This window comes from Corvus moneduloides, chromosome 17 (genome assembly GCF_009650955.1).
Source record: "Corvus moneduloides isolate bCorMon1 chromosome 17, bCorMon1.pri, whole genome shotgun sequence".
Taxonomy (NCBI): Eukaryota; Metazoa; Chordata; class Aves; order Passeriformes; family Corvidae; genus Corvus; species Corvus moneduloides.
Genome location: NC_045492.1, coordinates 4,484,312 through 4,501,677, shown reverse-complemented (window position 1 = coordinate 4,501,677; position 17,366 = coordinate 4,484,312). Strand labels below are relative to the sequence as shown.

Sequence of the window (17,366 nt, the reverse complement as noted above, 5' to 3'; positions counted from 1 at the left end):
CCCTCCTTCCCTACAACCAAGGCTCACAACCTTTAATTACTTGTCTCTTTCTTCAGATTAACCAGGAAGAGTTGAGACTGTTACCCCATTCATTTATCAGAATTACTTTTAATCCACAAGATGGGAACTACATTTCAATGATGGCTGAATCTTTTTCCAGTTTAGCTTCATCTTCTTCTAGAGCTGCCAATTCTGAAGTCCTGAGTAGTAACCCTGACATCACTTTCTGAGGGCCTTGAGGAGTGCACCTTTTTTTTCCCCCCCCAGTCATTCGATGTCAATTTACTTCTTAAGTAATCTGTCTCCTTGCCAGCAGTGGAATGACTTCTATTCCAAGCAGTATTTTGATTCAACAGGCTGATATTTTAACCTCATTCTCTAAAAGCCAGGGCTCAAAGCCTTAAGTGTTTCATAAACTCCTGACAACCATCTCCAAATGACTCCAACCTCCCCTGCAAGAGCCTGTTTATGCAGCAAAGAGCCACCAACAAGGCAGTGACCCAGCTCCTTACACAAAGCTATTTAAAGCAGAATGCTCTGTACAAATCCAGCAGGGAGCTGGAGGCCAAAGCTTTACAAAATAAAGAGATTGTCAGGGTTTTTAAAGTTTTCTGTCTTCAAACACCTCCAAGGGGCCCACATCTCTGATGTGAGCAGTGTTTTCTCTCTAAAGGTGTGACCTTAATCTGGATCCTAAAAACACTTATTCTTGGCCTGCATCTCTAGTATAAGGTCTGCCTGCTCTGTGTGTGGTGAGACCTCAATAGTTTGTAAAACTGCTAAAAAGACAAGTCTCAATTTCTTTTTTTTTTGTTTATAAAGACCTTCTGCACTGATAGAAGTACGATGGCTTGCAGCATGTGGCAAAGCTTGCACACCCCTGGGTTCTGAACTCAGCAGGAATCACCAGCATTCTTAGAGGAAATTTTGCAGCTGTGGAGCCTGGTAAAAGAACATCTGGACAAGTTCAGACTCACCTGAAATTCTCAGAGCTGGCAAATGCAGTGCCCACCCACTGCCAGCCCAGCCCAGCCCAGCCCAGCCCACCCAGCACTGGGAAATCAACCCCTGCTCAGGCCAAAGTGATGCATTCCCAAGCTTCCTCAATTCAATGGTTTTATTTTTTCTAAGAATACTTCCAGAGGACAGAGAAACACAGACAACTGGCAAGTCTTCATATTCAGTTCTTTCTCCAACCCTTTAAGAGAAAAAAAACCTGCAAATTGAATCTTTTCAGTGAGTTCCAACACTGCTCTCAGCTCTGCCTAGGAGACAGTCCCTGCCCCGAGGAGCTTCCACTCTAAGAGAGTAATACAAAGGTGAGGGTCACAGGGACAAGAACGAGGAAGGTGACACAGTTTTCATGCTGCTGGTGCCATTCCTGGAGACTGGTACATGTGTTTGTGCTGGCAGTCAGGATGGACACACTGAGGAGACCACACAGTGCACCCGGCACAACGTGTTCTCTCTGCAGGTATTTGGAAGGGACAAGGTAAAGAGGATCTCAAGAAAGTTTTCAAGGCAGTCCTGTGATGAGGAAGGCATTTGTTCTATGTAGAAATTTTTGCCTATTTACATACTTTTTTTTAAGAAGAAAATAAAATAGTTATTATGCCAAAAAACCATTCTTCAAATCAGCTGAATGACAAAAATAAAATTTTCAGGTGATGTCTTTCTAAAATAAATATCAATAGGTAAAAATAGAAAATGGAAATAAATAAATACATGTATCCAAGCTATCTTGTTAAAACACAAACAAGCATAATTCCTTATTGAAAAGTAGCCATGGAATCCTGATTAAAGCAGCGACTGTTCAGAGCATCCTTCTCCTCAGTAACAGAGAAAAATGAGTCCCAAGCAGTAAATAAAAGAATTTCTTGTAATAAAAGAAATATAAAGGACTGTGTTCTTTATAGGAAAGTACAGAAGACTTCCCTGTTTGCTGATCAACAGAGGCTAAAAATCAGTGTTCCATGATGCAGCCCAGATGAAATTTACTGGTATTTCCAAGCAGTGGAAGGTTAACATTTTTTCTCCCATAGGATAAAAAAGAAAAGTAAAGCCCCATCTGTGATTGATTGTGAACACACATGTTTAGTCCCCTGATTGAGCAGAAAATTAATCCATTTTAAAAATACTGAGCTGCTCTTTGTCCCCCTCCCCAAATAGCAACTCCCACGTACAGAACCAGACATTTCAGGACACAGGGACTGCTCAGCACAGCGAGCTGGGCCAGCTCAGCCTTGGGCAGGACACTTTTACTGCTTGGGAGCACAAGCTGCACCAGTTTGGGATGGTCCAACACGAGATCAATGTTTCCACGGCAGCACCTTGCATTTCAAGGGTAGTTGATTGCCCTGAGCTCCTGCTGGCAGGAGCCAGGCTCAGTTTGGCCGGTGTAAGTCACAGTGCTCTGGGTGACAGGAGGCAGGGTACCCTACTCCCCACACTCATAAGGCAGTACCACTCCAGGAAATCTGTTTCTTTCTTGAAGGTTTCAGGTTTTTTGTGGTCCTGTATGTCCTCTTATTTTTTAAGTTGTTTTTCTACCTATTTAAAAGGAGCAACATGCCCAGATTAACAACAGAGGTCAAGTAGGCAAAGATTAAAATGTCCACAATGCAAGCTCTAGATTTACAATGTACTGGTCATGCATAAACCCCTACAGATCCTGGCAGGCATTTAAACATTTAGGTTGATGGAAGATCAAATTGCTAATGAACTGACTGCTGAATGGACTGTAGCCAGCTTGAAATCACTGGTAGGTTCTCCTGCTGATGTCACAACAACTGAAGTCATGTCAGTGGTCATCTACTTTAGCCCTTTTTGCTTTCAAGGAAAGATGCTGCAAGAAAAGAAAAGAACAGAAAAACTGCTTAGCAGACACACCAAATTTAGAAAAAAAATCAACTACAATGCTTTCAGTCCTTAATAACAACTCAAATAAATTCTAACATAAATATCCACACCCATCCAAGCTCTGCTAGTTACTGACACAACTAAAATAAACCCATTAAATAAGAACCCACATGTACCCCAAAGGGATATTCTAGGTTGGTATAAAATAACTTCTTCTGCACTAACTGCAAGCACAGGAACAATTTCCCACTGGAAGCAATTTTCCAAGTGTAAAAATGTGCAGAAAGATGTGCTCCCAACAATACACCTGCAAAAAACACGAGGAGAATGTACGGGAAGGATGAGATTTTAACAACTGTATTAATCCTGAAGTTGGACTGGATCTTTGGAACCTCTGTGCTCTTAAAGGCCTACAAAAATGTGGGATTTAAATATGAAGGGAGTTCTACAAAACTTGGAATGAGAAATAACTGACAAAGATCAAGCTGTAGGAGAACATTTTTTAACACAGAGTCCTGTTCAGTGGTAATTTGTTTTTAACTTGACACAGAAATAAAACCTTTATTATTTCAGGAATCTCTTCCTAGCACAAAGATGTATCCTTCAGTAGAAAAGGGGTCTGAATATCTATAAATTAACATAGACCTGTTTGATTTGCAATGGTTCACTTATTCACATTTTACACATATGACTCAAAGTTTTATACAAGAGAAGTATTTCTAATTTTCAAACATTTTATAAGGACACCCTAGCCTTTTGGCTGATATGGATAACTGACCAGGCTGGAAAAGAGAATTTTCCTCAAAACCAGCACCATCCTTCAGAGCTTCCATTTATTTTAGGATGAAGGCAATGATTAGGTCATACTGCAAACTGAGTTCACTTGATCGAATCAAAAGCATGGCAATGGTAAAAATTAGGTTTTGATGTAATTTCATAGATTACCTACAACAGAAACAGCACTACCCTGAAAAACATGTTCCCTCAGTCAGGTAGGCAGCACAATTCAAGACAAGTCTTCTTTGCTACCACCTACCTAAAGGAAAACCTCATCCCAAACTTCAGCCCATGGAGAGGTCACAATGGGATTTTGTGTGGGTGCTGGATGTTAAATGTAAATTATGTGACAACATGTAAATATGTGAGTCAAAGGACTAATTATTGCAGGAACAGATTTGATACAACACTGGCTCAGCTCCTTTTTACACCATGTCTGCAGATCATCTCCCAGCAGCTGAAGGCTCAGGGGTCTGCCCCACAGGGTCATCACTGCCTTTGTTAAATGTCTTATAGGAAAAAGGCAGAAAATATTCAGATACTTAGTAAGTCCATTTATAGATGGGAATCGTCTGGGTAATTGAGATGAATTATCCAAAATCAGCATAAAAAACCCTTCTCTCAAGTCGGTCACATGAACAGATGCCAGACTGTTGGGAACTGTAACCACAGAGCTGTCCTAAGGTGCTCCATGCACCACAGGATTCTCTACTCTGACAAAACCCCAAGGAAGTGAAAGAAAACAAATCAGATTCTCCAAAAAGTCAAATAGTGTAGCAGATATATAAACTGGAAACAGACCACCTTTTTCACAGGTCTGATATGCAAATGCATTTTCTCACTCTGATTTTGGAAATATTTCATTAATTTAGAATATAAAGCTCAGTAGTTATTAATGTCCCGTGGGAAATTCAAATACAAGATCAATTTGGTAATCTGTACAGTATTTATAGGCTATGTGGTACCAACAGCTGCAGCAGAACTAACATTTAGATAATATTTCATACCAATTCAGTTCTCAGAATGACCAGTGAGTAAGTCTGGATTGACAGATTCACATGGGACAGAGTCAATAAAGGTTGGTGACAGCTGTTAAAAGATACTTGTAAATAAAAGGTATCTGTAGCACACACAGCAATTTGCAATAAAGGTTTGCACAAACAGCAGCTGTTCTTTGCCATTACACATTTGAACAGATCAGAACTGATTTTTCTGCAGTAAACATAATTAATACTCAAAAAAAGGCTCAGGATTTTCACAAAGGTTTGCAAGCATACAAAGGCTCTCCCAAAATTATTATGCAAAGTGTGACCACTGCCAACCTACAGCGCTGCTCAGGGGAGTGCTACCAAGTGCCTATATTCAAATGTAGAATGGCTGAAGGCTTCATTTCCCAAAGTGATACGATGGAAAATGCAACTTTACCAGCAAATGGATCTCATTTTGTAACTCTGAGATCCACTGGCTGGCTAATAGGGAAAAACCTTTCATGCATCAACTTACTATCCTCTTCCTTCATATTAAAACCACTAGAGCTTCATTTCTGTCCCATTAGACCACACCAAAACATAAACCCTTAGAAAGTTCAGATACAAGAGCTGCTCATGCAGCAATGGTACCGTTTGGCCTTTTTGCCGATTCCGTACCGTTCCTTGCTGGTAAAAGTGAGGTGCCAGTTCCAAGAGCCAGGAGGATTCAACAGCTGTCACATCTCTCATGTAATATTTAGCAGTCTGTATGACTTCATTGTAAACTACCCTGAGAGAAAGGAGACAAAAATGAACAGTGTTTGCTGTAAAGCAATGAGGGAGAGCTATTAACAGCACAGTTTCACACACATGCTGCGAGAGGTGGCACTTACAGAGGGACAAGAGAGTCTTTAAGCTGTAATTCAGCCTCTTGCCTCTTTCTCTCTGGTTGGTCAGAGTTCTCTACTATCTATCTCTAAGGGGATAAGTTAAGACAATCTTTAGAATGACATGAAAACAACTTCCCATACTACCAGACCATATGGATGCAGGTATATATGAAAGAATGGTTCTTATAATAGGGTCTAGGGGGACTCGCAAGTGATGCTTTGGAAGACAGAATATGAGTTACTCTGTGATATCATAAGGAAAGATGTCCAAAGCACCAAAACCCTGGACCCACAACAAGGAGGGCACAAACCCCAGCATGACTATCCCTGGCGCCAGTCTGCAGACAAGTAAGATAAGCATCAGAGGAAGAAATCAGCTTTAACTCCTGCCAGAACATCTCCTGGGAAGAGATTTAGGAACAGCCCACCATGTGGACTCATCCCCACTGCCAGCACAGTAAGGTTGCCAGCATGGGCAACCTATTTCTGAAGTCACCTTCAGCAGGGAAGGTAATTTTCCCCAAGGAAGTGCAAACCCCTGCACTGAAGGGGTAGCTACCAAATCCTTGAGTCACTATCTGCCTCCTATACATGGCAGAGCTGCAAACACCCGAGGTTTGTGGTTTCTCATTAATTGGTATTTTGCTCTCAAAAGCAAAGAGGAAAGAGTCCAAAATTCCCTTTGCCAAATGCAGCCTGAGACATGGCAACTAACACAACTAAAGAGAAATCAGAGGAAAACAGATCAGAATGAGAACGTATTTTCTATACATCTATAGCAGACAGAGAACTGAAGCCCTCAATAGAGGATGGTTGCCCAAGCTGCAGTAGCACTGAAATTTAGGTTGCTAAGTTAAACTCGTATCTGACAGGATGCAATGACACCAGGCCAAGCTTATCCTTCAAAGTCTCAGCAGCAGGCAGTGAAGGACAAAAGTCCGAATACTTCAGGTTGACCACGCTGACCTGAGAGTCAGAAACACATTTCTGTTCATTATCTGAGCACCTCTGACCTGCAGATGGAATGATCATATCCCAGCTAAAGGGAACATACAACCAGTTCTTCCTTCAATCTGCTGGACAGCCATAATTTTTCACATCATGCGTTCTATGTGTAAGCCCTTTCCTAGCAATCCATTTGCCACTTCTGCAGCAACTGTTTGACAGGATATTTCCTTAGCAGGCTTAATAAAAGTAAATTAACCCTAGCTCTGTCTAGGTACAGAGACTACTTGGAGAACAATCTGCAGTGCAAGGTGTGGTGCCCACTAAGCAGGGGCACCTGGCTCTGCTTTCCAACCTCTGCAGGTTCCTTTGGCAGTAAACATCATTCTATTTCCCTGATTTATTTGGATACTCCCTACAAAATGTTGCAAAGGAAATGCCATTTGGATTCCCTCTGTGGGAACTATGACCTTCTACATCTATTCCTCCACTGATGGAGAGAAGCAATTCAATTTGGATGCTGCAAATCCCTTTAAAAAAATCCCCAAAGAAGAGAAAGCAGCTCTAACTTACCAGCGTGGAGGTTTCTCTGCATACAGCACTGAGCTGGGGTGGATATGAAGCTCGTGGTCATCACGGATAGTCCTTGAAAGCAAGATACTATTTCAGACTGTGCCTCTCTTTATTGCTTAACATTTGGTTCCTTTCTGCCCCAGTATGAATGTTTAATAAAAGCAAGAATGAAAGGGCTGGAGTAAATTAACAACATTTGCATTTAATGAACAGATAAAACCAGGCTTAAATCCTGGACAAAGGAACAATCAACAATTTAATGTCCTAAAAGAGTTTTACATTAAATTAAAAAGTAGCATTTCAGGCTTTTATTCATTGCTCTGGGAGTGCTACAACACTGCTGCACTACAACTGTACTTTCTTAACTTAAAACAATCTAATGACTACTAGTGGCAGTTTCCCACTATTAATAATTTTAGTTATATTTGCCAAAGAGAAGAGATAAACACTGAAGCAGTTTGCAAATACAGAACTTAAAATAACTAGTGTATCAATTGCCACATGTTCCTAACAGCAAATGTCTAGAGAAGCATCTGCTTGTTGATTAAACTTAGATTTATTCATCAGAGGAGCTTTCCAACCAAGCAACAGTGGTACTGGAATTGTATACAGTCACCTGTAAGCTCCCGTGGAGTGGAATTTAGCCGCATTAGCAAAAAATCCAGAAACTATGCACCTCAAAACAGGATCTGGATCACCTAGAAAGAAGAATTTTTCTGTAAGATGAGTCAGTGGAATGCCAAAAGTCCCTAAAATACCACTTAATCATCTCAAACAACTTTTCAGAGCGCATCAGACTTTGATAGCAAAGGTAAGAGGGCAGACAAACCCTGCAATTCCTTTTGACTTTCCTTTTGACAATTTCACAGCAAATCAAAAATTGCTACCTAAAAAATAAATGCTGCCACCTGTATCTCCATGAAGAGTTTCACAGTCCCTACAGCAGCCCACCGTGACAGCTGAGCACTGAAGGCTGATTTTTCAGAACAGGTAGACACAAGTGCTGAGAAGAAGTCCTGGCACCCGTGCACTCACAGCACAGCTGGAAATCACATCCCAAAGACTGCACAGCACTTTGAACAAAAATGGCCTTTTTGAAAAGACAAACAGGGAACAGGGTGACCTATTTATGAGTCTTCTGGAAAATCTGTCCATTAAATATATAATCAGTGGTTATAATCTCTTGCTGGAAATCTTAACTAATGAAGACCGAACGAAAATTTAACTGCACAAATAGGCTAAAGTGCCCTGCTGCAGCCATTTTTAGGAAAAAAATAGGGTCTAAATCAACGTTATTTTGAGGCCAGGATAAAAATACTCCAGAGGTTACAAGAAAAGCAGGGAGCAGACTGACAGTTTAGAAACTACCTTCAATATGTATTAGACAAGAGCTTAAAAAAATTTCACCTTCACTGGACTTCTTTGGCACTTTAAAGCGGACGAGAAGTTTTTTCAGCTGCTCTCTTACAACAGAAGCTCTAACAAGCCCTTTGTAGTTCAGAAAGTGTTCTTGACACCACTGGGAGCTCTTGCTGTGCTGTACAGTGAGAAGAGAAAAAAACTGCAATGAGATACCATCAGCAAAGCAAACGCAGTCTCTTTTGGGTAGCCTTGCTCTGTTTTAATTCTGTCTCCTACAACACATTTATTGTGGTTTTCCCTGAAAATTACCTATTTACAGAGCAACTACCGAGGGTATGTAGCATTAGTAACTGAAAAATGTGTCTCAAACAACTTCTAAATAGTAGCAGATCAAATGCTAGGGGGTATTTTCAAACAGATGTGCTTCATTTCTTCATATGTGGTGAAAGAGAAGAGCATCAGTCATTCCATTTAATTCTGTCAGATCATAAACTCGTCTGTTTTTAACCTCAAAATGTAAACAACCTTTTTCAGTGCTGTTTTCATTGGTCTTCTCTCTGCAAAGAGCTGTTTCTCCAGAAGCCAGCACTCACTCCAAGACCTTTTGCATCTGACTGTTTCTAAGAGAATTACACAGATACAAAATGTGAAGGGCAACATTTCAGTTGGTGCCGGCCTGGCTGCTTTGTGGCTAGGGGAAAAAAAGTCATGTTTAAACACTTGGGTGGTTATACTGCTTCAACTCAGCACTGCTGCAAGTATTTTATTACAGAAGTGCTTTATACCAGCAAAATACACTTCTCCCAAATAGGTGTAGCACTTCAAAATTATTAAATAAACCTCAGCTTACAGAGCAGTACTAAGGTTGGTGTTAAACCTTAGGGAAAATACAATAAGGTCAATGAAAAACAGGGTATGATGATCAATGCGTTAATTTAACACCAGAAAAAAGACTACTAGATTTAAATGCAGATTATAATCAGTAGAACATGAGAAAATATTAATTTCTTTAGAAATTTGGATAGTTGTTTTCCCCAAGCCCCAACACAAAATCCCTGTTTCCTTGAAAACACAGCTGTCTACCCATGTGATTGCCATGCTGTAACCCAAACAAAATCGTCTTTACTCTCTGTTCAAAGGAACTATGGAGGGTCTGTGGCAAATGGTGACCAGAGAATCTTTTAATGTAGAATTATCACTTGATAGGCTTGGTAAGTCCACAGCTTTGAGGACTCTATATCCAGAACTTCCAGATTCAGAAGTGAGAACCTCAAGTTCCTCCCATTCCTGCAAATCCACACCCACTTGAACTGACTTACTTTGACAAAGGCTTCATAAACATTCAGCATGGTGAGATGATCACCCTCCTCCACAGCAAACCTTCTGTGTTGCCTGGCCTGCAGAACAAGAAACATTATATTAAAGGAAGACTGATTTTTGCTGAAATCATGTCTGACATGCCCAGTTCCCTTCAGCTCTGTATTTTCTGGGGACTATTAAAGTTCTTACCCATCTAGGGCAGTTCCTCTGGACAACAGCAATATTTTACTAGCTCCCTTATACTGAGGAACACTTCTAAAACTGAAATTAGAAAAATGAACAGATAAAGAATCTCCATTCATTAAAATCAGGCTCCTGCTACCTATTAAGAATTTGCTACATCCTTCCTGTTTTGTTCATCCCAAAAGGAAGTGGTGTGTGGGAAGGTTTTGGGGGATTTTTTTGCAAACCCTTACACTGACCAGTACTGGTTTATAACCTTTCATGTTTCTGGCCCTCAGAAGGAGGTTTTTAGCACTACTGAAAGACTCCCTTAGGTTCCCCTGTTATTTGATTTCTTCTTTTACCTACAACAAATAGATACAATTCCAGACTTTGTTTTATTTTCACACTAAGTTGCAGTCTGTAATAGGCACCAGTAAAATACCTGCCAGAAGTCCAGAAATGTGGAAGCAATAAACAGAAAACGAAACACAACTGAACTTACAGCCTGAGTTTTTTGACTTGGAGGGATCACAAAGATGTTTTGAATCTGCATCATGGCAGCAATTGTCAAAATCTCCTGGGAGCAGCCAAAATTTCCTGAGGAGTAAATGGAGAAATTCAGTATAGGAAATCTTCCATTCAACTTGTCCCCATATAGAATAAAATGAAAAAGAAGCAGAAAATGTTTTTACAGTATTTAAAACAAAAATACATAAACTCCTGGATTTTTTTTTTAGTATAAGTCTAAATGTTTTCAATGGAAAACTTAGACAAAAGTGTCAGACTTATTACACTGTTACATGTGAGGTGTCCCTGAGCTGAACCAATTCTTTTCACTGCAGACCACACCAAGATGAAATACAGTGTCTTGAGTTTAGCAAATATCTAGTAATACATAACAGTTACATGACTATGAAGAAACTGTTACTTTTTTCCTCCTACCTGATTCCAGAAGCATCTTTGCAAACATAGGATTCAAAGGAAACTCTGCTATTCTCATCCCAAGGGGCTCTGTTAATCGGCAGTGCATATCCAGACCTGCAGCACATTAATAAGTGTAGCTGGGACACAGGCACAATTGTACAGCAAGGCTTCTTTTAGGCTTAAAATATACTAAAGAGCAGAATTACAAGCTGAAATATAGCAAATGCACCTTAGAGTTGCTGAATGTGTATTACACGAAGCTTAAAGGCAAGCCTTGATACCCATTTACTCTCTCATGGATCACCAGAATTTTTTTCCAAAAATACTTGAATACACAAGTTTTTTAATTTTGTGCAAGTTTCACTGTTACTGTCAATAATTTAGAAAAAAAAGTCCAAGTCAATGCCATGGCCAGAGGGGATATTAGCTGTCAGACCTCTGATCCCCTTTTTAAATATTTAGCAACATCTTTGTTCATGGGGATGTAAAGCAGATGAGAATGAAAATGGGGATAAACATGGAACAGGCATTACTGCAGAAACAGGAAGCACTGCTGGGGGTAAGGTGTCATTTTTCTGAGTACGTCTACTCACGTCATGGAGCAAAATAATTTATTTTTATCTAAACAAGAGATGTACAGCTGATTAAGGTTTTCTACAGTTTAGTCTGCATCATGTATCAACAACTCAACTGTCAGTCATGTTCCAGCTGTGCCTTTTCCCTGGAGATGGCACAGAAGGGAGGCCTGACAGCTTGATCTGTGATGCCCAGTCCTCACTGAGCAATCCTGCACATCTACCATTTTAGAGGTCTAGCTTCCTACAGACAAAACCCTGCAGCATGGGTGACCATGCAAAGCACCAGGTCGCAGTCTAACTCTGAGCTTTATGCTGGGATTTCAGGGAAAGATTTAAATGGAAAAGCATTTCCTGTGCAAGAGGACATAAAGTTTAAAAAATACAATACACAGGGAGCAATAATAAGAAAAAAGCTTGCTAAGAAAGGCAGCAAAGAGTAAAAATTGAAAGAGAAAAGAAAAGCTCAAGAGGCTGAGTTGCATGAGGTATGACAAGTAGGCAAAGCACAAGAGAAAGGCTACACAAGCAGGGATGAGTGAGAGCCCAAAAACAGGACTTTGGGGCACTGCAGGTTGCATAACCAACCACAGCAAAGTGACCTGAGGAAACACAGCCATGGCTCACACATTATATAAATACATTATTTGTCAGACTGTGTGGTGGTAACAAAGCCACAGCTGCACTGCAGCTCTGTTTCACAGAGAAAAACAAAACCACAAATCAGGTCAAGGAATGAGATCTCCTGTAACTCATGTCAGCGTATCTGAACCCACAGATCCCTCCAGCCAATGTTTATTATTTGATATGCTATCAACCCATGACAATGTAGTAATTCACTCACCACACCCCTACAGTGTTCAACAAAACCTACCAGGCTCTTCACATAATGTCCCAGTGTTTTCCTCAGAAACAGGTACAAAAGGCAGCTTTTGTGCAATGATGAACTAACATAAAGTTATAAACACAAAGTCACAGCAACTGCAAAAATTAATGTATGACAGCTTTCATTTGACTAGTGCCACATGAGAAGTTTAAGTTCTACCACAATTAATAGCTTAGATAGGCTGTCATATACAGAAAGACAACTGCATTCCTAAGTAGGAAAAAGACATTTCCCTATATTTATGCACCACTTTCTACAGGTGCATCAAGCCAAAATCCTTTGGCTTCTGCTGCATCCTACACATGTCAATACAATTTTGCATGATCTATATATGGGTTGTGCACAGATGTATTTGTAGTAGTAAGCCTGAATATAGCCTGCAATGGATACTAGTTTGGAATAGGTAAAAGTTTCCTTCAAATAATCCTGGAAGCAACCACTGAATCTGCATATTACAGGAAATTAAAGATTTTAGAAGAAGATATTACAAAGATTTTAATTGAACGTGCTCAGGAGAGATGATTCAAGTACAATGACACTAAAATGTTTCAAGTAACCAGTCACCAGAATGTGACAGGCTGAGGGATTAAAACACTCCTTTTTAAACTTGGGTAGAGTGGTTGTTTCTGGTAGGTGACAACTCACAAACAAATCTTCAGCAAAGACCTGAAATAAAGCTAAAAGTAAAGCCACTTTTTGCCTGCTTATTTACCTCTTAAATTATGCTTAAACCCAATAAACTCCAACTGACAACTCAGACTCTCAAAGGGGCATCAAAGGGAGAAGGCTGAGGAGAGAGACTCCTGATGTAATCAGTCTGCACCACTGTAAAAATAATCCCTCTAAAAACAGTGATGTGTTTATTCAACACAACTATCTCAGCCTTAGGAGCATCTGCCCTGCACGAGTTGGCACCACACTGGCACAACAGGGGCCTGACCCCAAACTGCCCATTTGCATGTGACTGCAAGGCCAGTGATGAAATTCATGTTCCTACTTTCATAAGAGAAATTTAATCCTCACTGCACCTGCAAATGCTTGGGCAGCTTCACCTCTGCACCTTATATAAAATATTCCTAATAAACCACCTAAAACCTTATACTTCAGAAAAACTGGAGAGTGAATGTGTGTATCACACATATGCACACACATTTCTTCCCATCTGAAACACCAAGATCAGTACTTCTCTGCTCTGCTACAAAGCTGTGCAGACAGAGAATAAGAGCTCTTTGAAGCTACATGAGCAGAACACTTCTGCCAAAACATCACCCAGCTAATCAGTGAGTTTATTGAACTTTCCTCTCCATTTCCCTAAGGTGGTTTTGGCTGTGAATTCATCCTTGCAACACGTTCCTGAGCCACTGTGAAAGTCCTTGTTCCAAGCTTGCAGAGGTTGCCAAGAACCAAGTGCCTTAAGTGAAACCCTCCTTTGCGAGATGGAACCCAACCAGCACAGGGCAAAATCCTGGCCAAGCAGAGTTCCAGCTCATGAGAATAAAAAGAGAGCAGACTGCCACAAGTTACAACACAGCAATTGTGAGACCGCCACAAACCTCTGGAAGCTTCCAAAACTTGCACAATCTCCTTTATGCTGCCTCATGTTTACATTATGGAGCAAACATTGTCAACTTTGAATTAGCTACAAACAAGAAGCTTAAGTCAAACAGAGCTTCATTTTGATTACTTGGCCTCATGTCAAGTTTCTGTTTTGTTTAGTTTGTTGCATTCAAAAAGATTAAATAGCTGTCAAAAAACTCAACAATATAACAGTTCTTCCTATAAACAAAATTAGGCAGCAGGCATCCCACTCACCACACAAAAAGGAATTGAAAACTGTGTATAAAAACATATTACTACAGTGTGATCTGAGTGTTAAAACTATCCAACAGCAGCATAATGAATAAAACCAGAACGAACACACTCAGAATCAAAAACTATCTCAAGTTGGAAGGCACCCACCCACAGGGCTCAAGTCCAACTCCCTGCTCCTCACAGACCACCTAAAACTAAACCATATGCCAACAGTGTTGTTCAGGCTCCACTGAATTTGAGAACAAGATGTGATTAATAACTCAGAGAACAGAACGTTTAAATATTTTAAGTAGCTAAATAGTAGAAAAGTACTTTGAATTATCCTCTCAAGATCTGTCAGACTAATCTTTTCTTTTCATTACAAGTTTGTGTGTATCTGTTGACTTGTCCATAACTGGCAAGTTCAATACTAAAATTAGAGCAGAGTCTTTGCAAGCTGCATGCATTTAAAAGCATGAAAAAACAGCAAGCTGTGCACTGCAACACAGACTGCCTTGAGAAACAAGAGTTCCAGTTCATCCAGGAGAAAATGTGCTGGTTTTAGGGATAATTGGGGGGTCTTTTTAGTGGTTGTATCATGTAATCACAGCTAATAGAATCAGAACAGTTTGACTTGCTGTGGGTTTGAACTTTGCCTCAGCTGCAGGACCAACAGCACCAACACCACCAAGCACTACACTAAAGCAGGTGTAGCCCTTCAGCCACAGCCCATCCTGCATCCACAGCAGAGAACAGACCGGAATTTATTTTAAAAATTACAATTAAATTAGCTCTTAATAACTTTTGTCAGTCAACCCTTCAAAATCATAGCAAGGAAGCAATTTGAAAACTATCACACTCTCTGTGTGGTTTCATGCACAACCTCCATGGACTGAGCTCTCCCAAATTCAGGCATCACATTTGACTCACGGTGCTCAGGCAGAATTCCAGCACCCACACAGCAAGATCAGATAATGACTGCAACGTGTTAACAGGAAATTTACAATAGACACGCTATGCTTTTTAAAGTCCCACTAAGGAACAAAGTAGCAATTCTATCAGCCTTGATAAATTCTAGGTTGTTACAGTCTGATCCTGAAAAAGATATCAAATCTTGGCTTTCAACATTTTTTGTTTATACCTGCAAGTGTTACATGTTTCCATTGGTGGCACAGTAACATGAAATAAAAGATGACCACACCAAGTCTTAGGTATGTAACAACTAACAGGATGCAGGTAAATTTAGTGTCTAACTCCTCTACTGGTCTAATTAGTGTCCAAACTCCCATCTTTATCTTCATACCACTCCATAAGGACTGAAGGAACACAAAGAGGATCTGCCAGGGAACAAACACCCTCATCAGCTCAGAGCCCTGTTCCGAGCAAGGACAAATAGCTGGTTTCCTCCCATGAAAATGCAAGGAAATACAGAGAAAATAGCTATAAAATACTCAGTTACCCAATCTAAATAGTTAAATTCTAGTTTATACTCTACTGCTGCAATTTGCTTGCTTACCTGTCTGAAATAACCAAAAGAAAGTAAATCCAGAAGAGACTGAGGTATACTCTAAAAACCCACCAACAAAAAGTTTCCACCAGTCACAGCTGTGCTTCTTTCTTTCTCAAAGCACAGTTCTCAAATGCAACTTTGATTAATATCCATCCCATCACCAAATACAAATAACAATTTTTTTTTCCACAACTCCTGTAATACAGCTACAAATAAAGTAAAGCATTACAATCTCACCTCCTAAAGCGTACAGCAGTTCTAAAGCTTGCACCATTGACTGTGCAGGGGGGGGCTGTGAAGAGAAAATGTGCATTGATTGAAGTTATCAGCACAGAACATGAGTTCATAGATCTTCCTCTTTTGCAAAATCCTTAACTACCTACTCTCTGCTGCAAAATGAAGGAAGAGCTCTCATACTCTTCCTTGTTCGTAAATTCAGTGCAAAGGGACCGCAGTTACAGTTCTACAAAACTTCACAGTTTGTCTCTTTAAGACTTTCTTGACTTATCAACAATTTTAACACCAAACTCTGAATATAAATGGTCGTTTCTAAGTTGTCACACACATTATTTGCACTATTGGTTCCCAGGAACATGCTTTGCTGCCTGACAGGGGACAGAGCTTTCCAAATCAGCAGGGCAATGGTGAATGGTTCTGTGGACTATCACCAAGTCATCTCCTGATCTCTCTTCACCCCAAGGAAAGGTGACAGTGTTTAGAGCCTGGGACTCACCGAAAGGAAGGGGAACCTGAGCACGTTGTCGATCCCCAAAGCCTTGAGCTGCAGGATGACAGGGGCCAGGTTACTGCGCTGCATCTCCGGGACCGTGGACTTGGGCAGCTTCTCAAAGTCCTCCTCTGGGGTGGGAGAAAAAAACAACTGGGGACTGAGCTTCAAGTCCCATTCTGTGCAGTCACCATGACACAATCATACCCATTTCAAGTTTAAATTATCACATATGGATACTTAACAGGTGTTAAAAGATCATCTCCAACCCAAAGATGATCTTTCTCCAATTACTGTATTTCACGTTACTTTCATTTAAATAGAAATTCAATGGTTTTGGCTACAGTGCTGATTCTGTAGTTGATCCACCCACATTTCAATTTGAATTGAATGTTATAAATTCTTCACAGAAATCTGGAAATGTTTTCTTTCTCTTCTGTTAAATGCTTTTGTCAGAAAATAAAAGGCAGGATGGAATACTACAAAAAAGGCTTTTTTTTTTCTTAAAGAGACATGGAAAAGTTCCAAACCAGCACACTTTCAGTACAAGAACACTATTTTTGTAACTGCTTGAACAAACAGAGTATAAAATATATATTTTAAATAAAGATTAAGGATGGAAAACCAATTTATTTAACAATGCCTTTTTAAAATCACATTCACTATGAAGTCCAAGTCTGGAAAAATACTCCATATAAGGATAAAACCTCTGTAAGCTTCCACTAACCAACTTTTCTGCAGTAAAGAAAAAGGCACATTCTACTTTATTTTCACCCAAACTATTTTTCTACAAAACCCTTTTCTATCTCAAATGTTCCCTAGGACAAAGACAGTGCATGTTTCTCTGCTGTTGTTCACTCAGTGCACTTTCTCCTTTTCTATTTTATTGTTTCTTCCTTTAAAACACTTCTTAAAGCACTCCCTAGACCAGTCCTTGAGCACACAAAAATATCTTCAGTGTAGCCATGGTTTCTCCAGTAAAACACTGACAAAGCTATGTAAGCTTGGGATATTGTGTAGCACACATTGTCTCCTGATTCTTACTGCATACATATAAATTCAGAGCATAAATCATGGCTTGGTTTAATGTGGCA

The 17,366-nt window shown here is 40.0% G+C and overlaps 1 protein-coding gene across 2 annotated transcripts in view; it reads right to left on the bottom strand.

Annotated features, from left to right (window-relative positions):
* Positions 1 to 1,099: 1,099 nt before the first annotated feature.
* The window catches only part of DHX35 (DEAH-box helicase 35), a 28,809-nt gene continuing 12,542 nt past the window's right edge, over positions 1,100 to 17,366 (bottom strand). The window contains exons 13-22 of one of the 2 annotated variants that reach the window (XM_032127136.1): positions 16,279 to 16,403; positions 15,783 to 15,837; positions 10,802 to 10,897; positions 10,362 to 10,456; positions 9,694 to 9,771; positions 8,420 to 8,549; positions 7,629 to 7,710; positions 7,013 to 7,084; positions 5,256 to 5,394; positions 1,100 to 2,845 (exon numbers count right to left, since the gene is read on the bottom strand). In XM_032127136.1, the coding sequence (XP_031983027.1) occupies positions 2,801 to 2,845; positions 5,256 to 5,394; positions 7,013 to 7,084; positions 7,629 to 7,710; positions 8,420 to 8,549; positions 9,694 to 9,771; positions 10,362 to 10,456; positions 10,802 to 10,897; positions 15,783 to 15,837; positions 16,279 to 16,403 (917 nt within the window). In that variant the 3' untranslated portion in view covers positions 1,100 to 2,800. The remainder of the gene's footprint in view (positions 2,846 to 5,255; positions 5,395 to 7,012; positions 7,085 to 7,628; positions 7,711 to 8,419; positions 8,550 to 9,693; positions 9,772 to 10,361; positions 10,457 to 10,801; positions 10,898 to 15,782; positions 15,838 to 16,278; positions 16,404 to 17,366) is intronic. The other variant, XM_032127137.1, reaches the window with a different exon arrangement.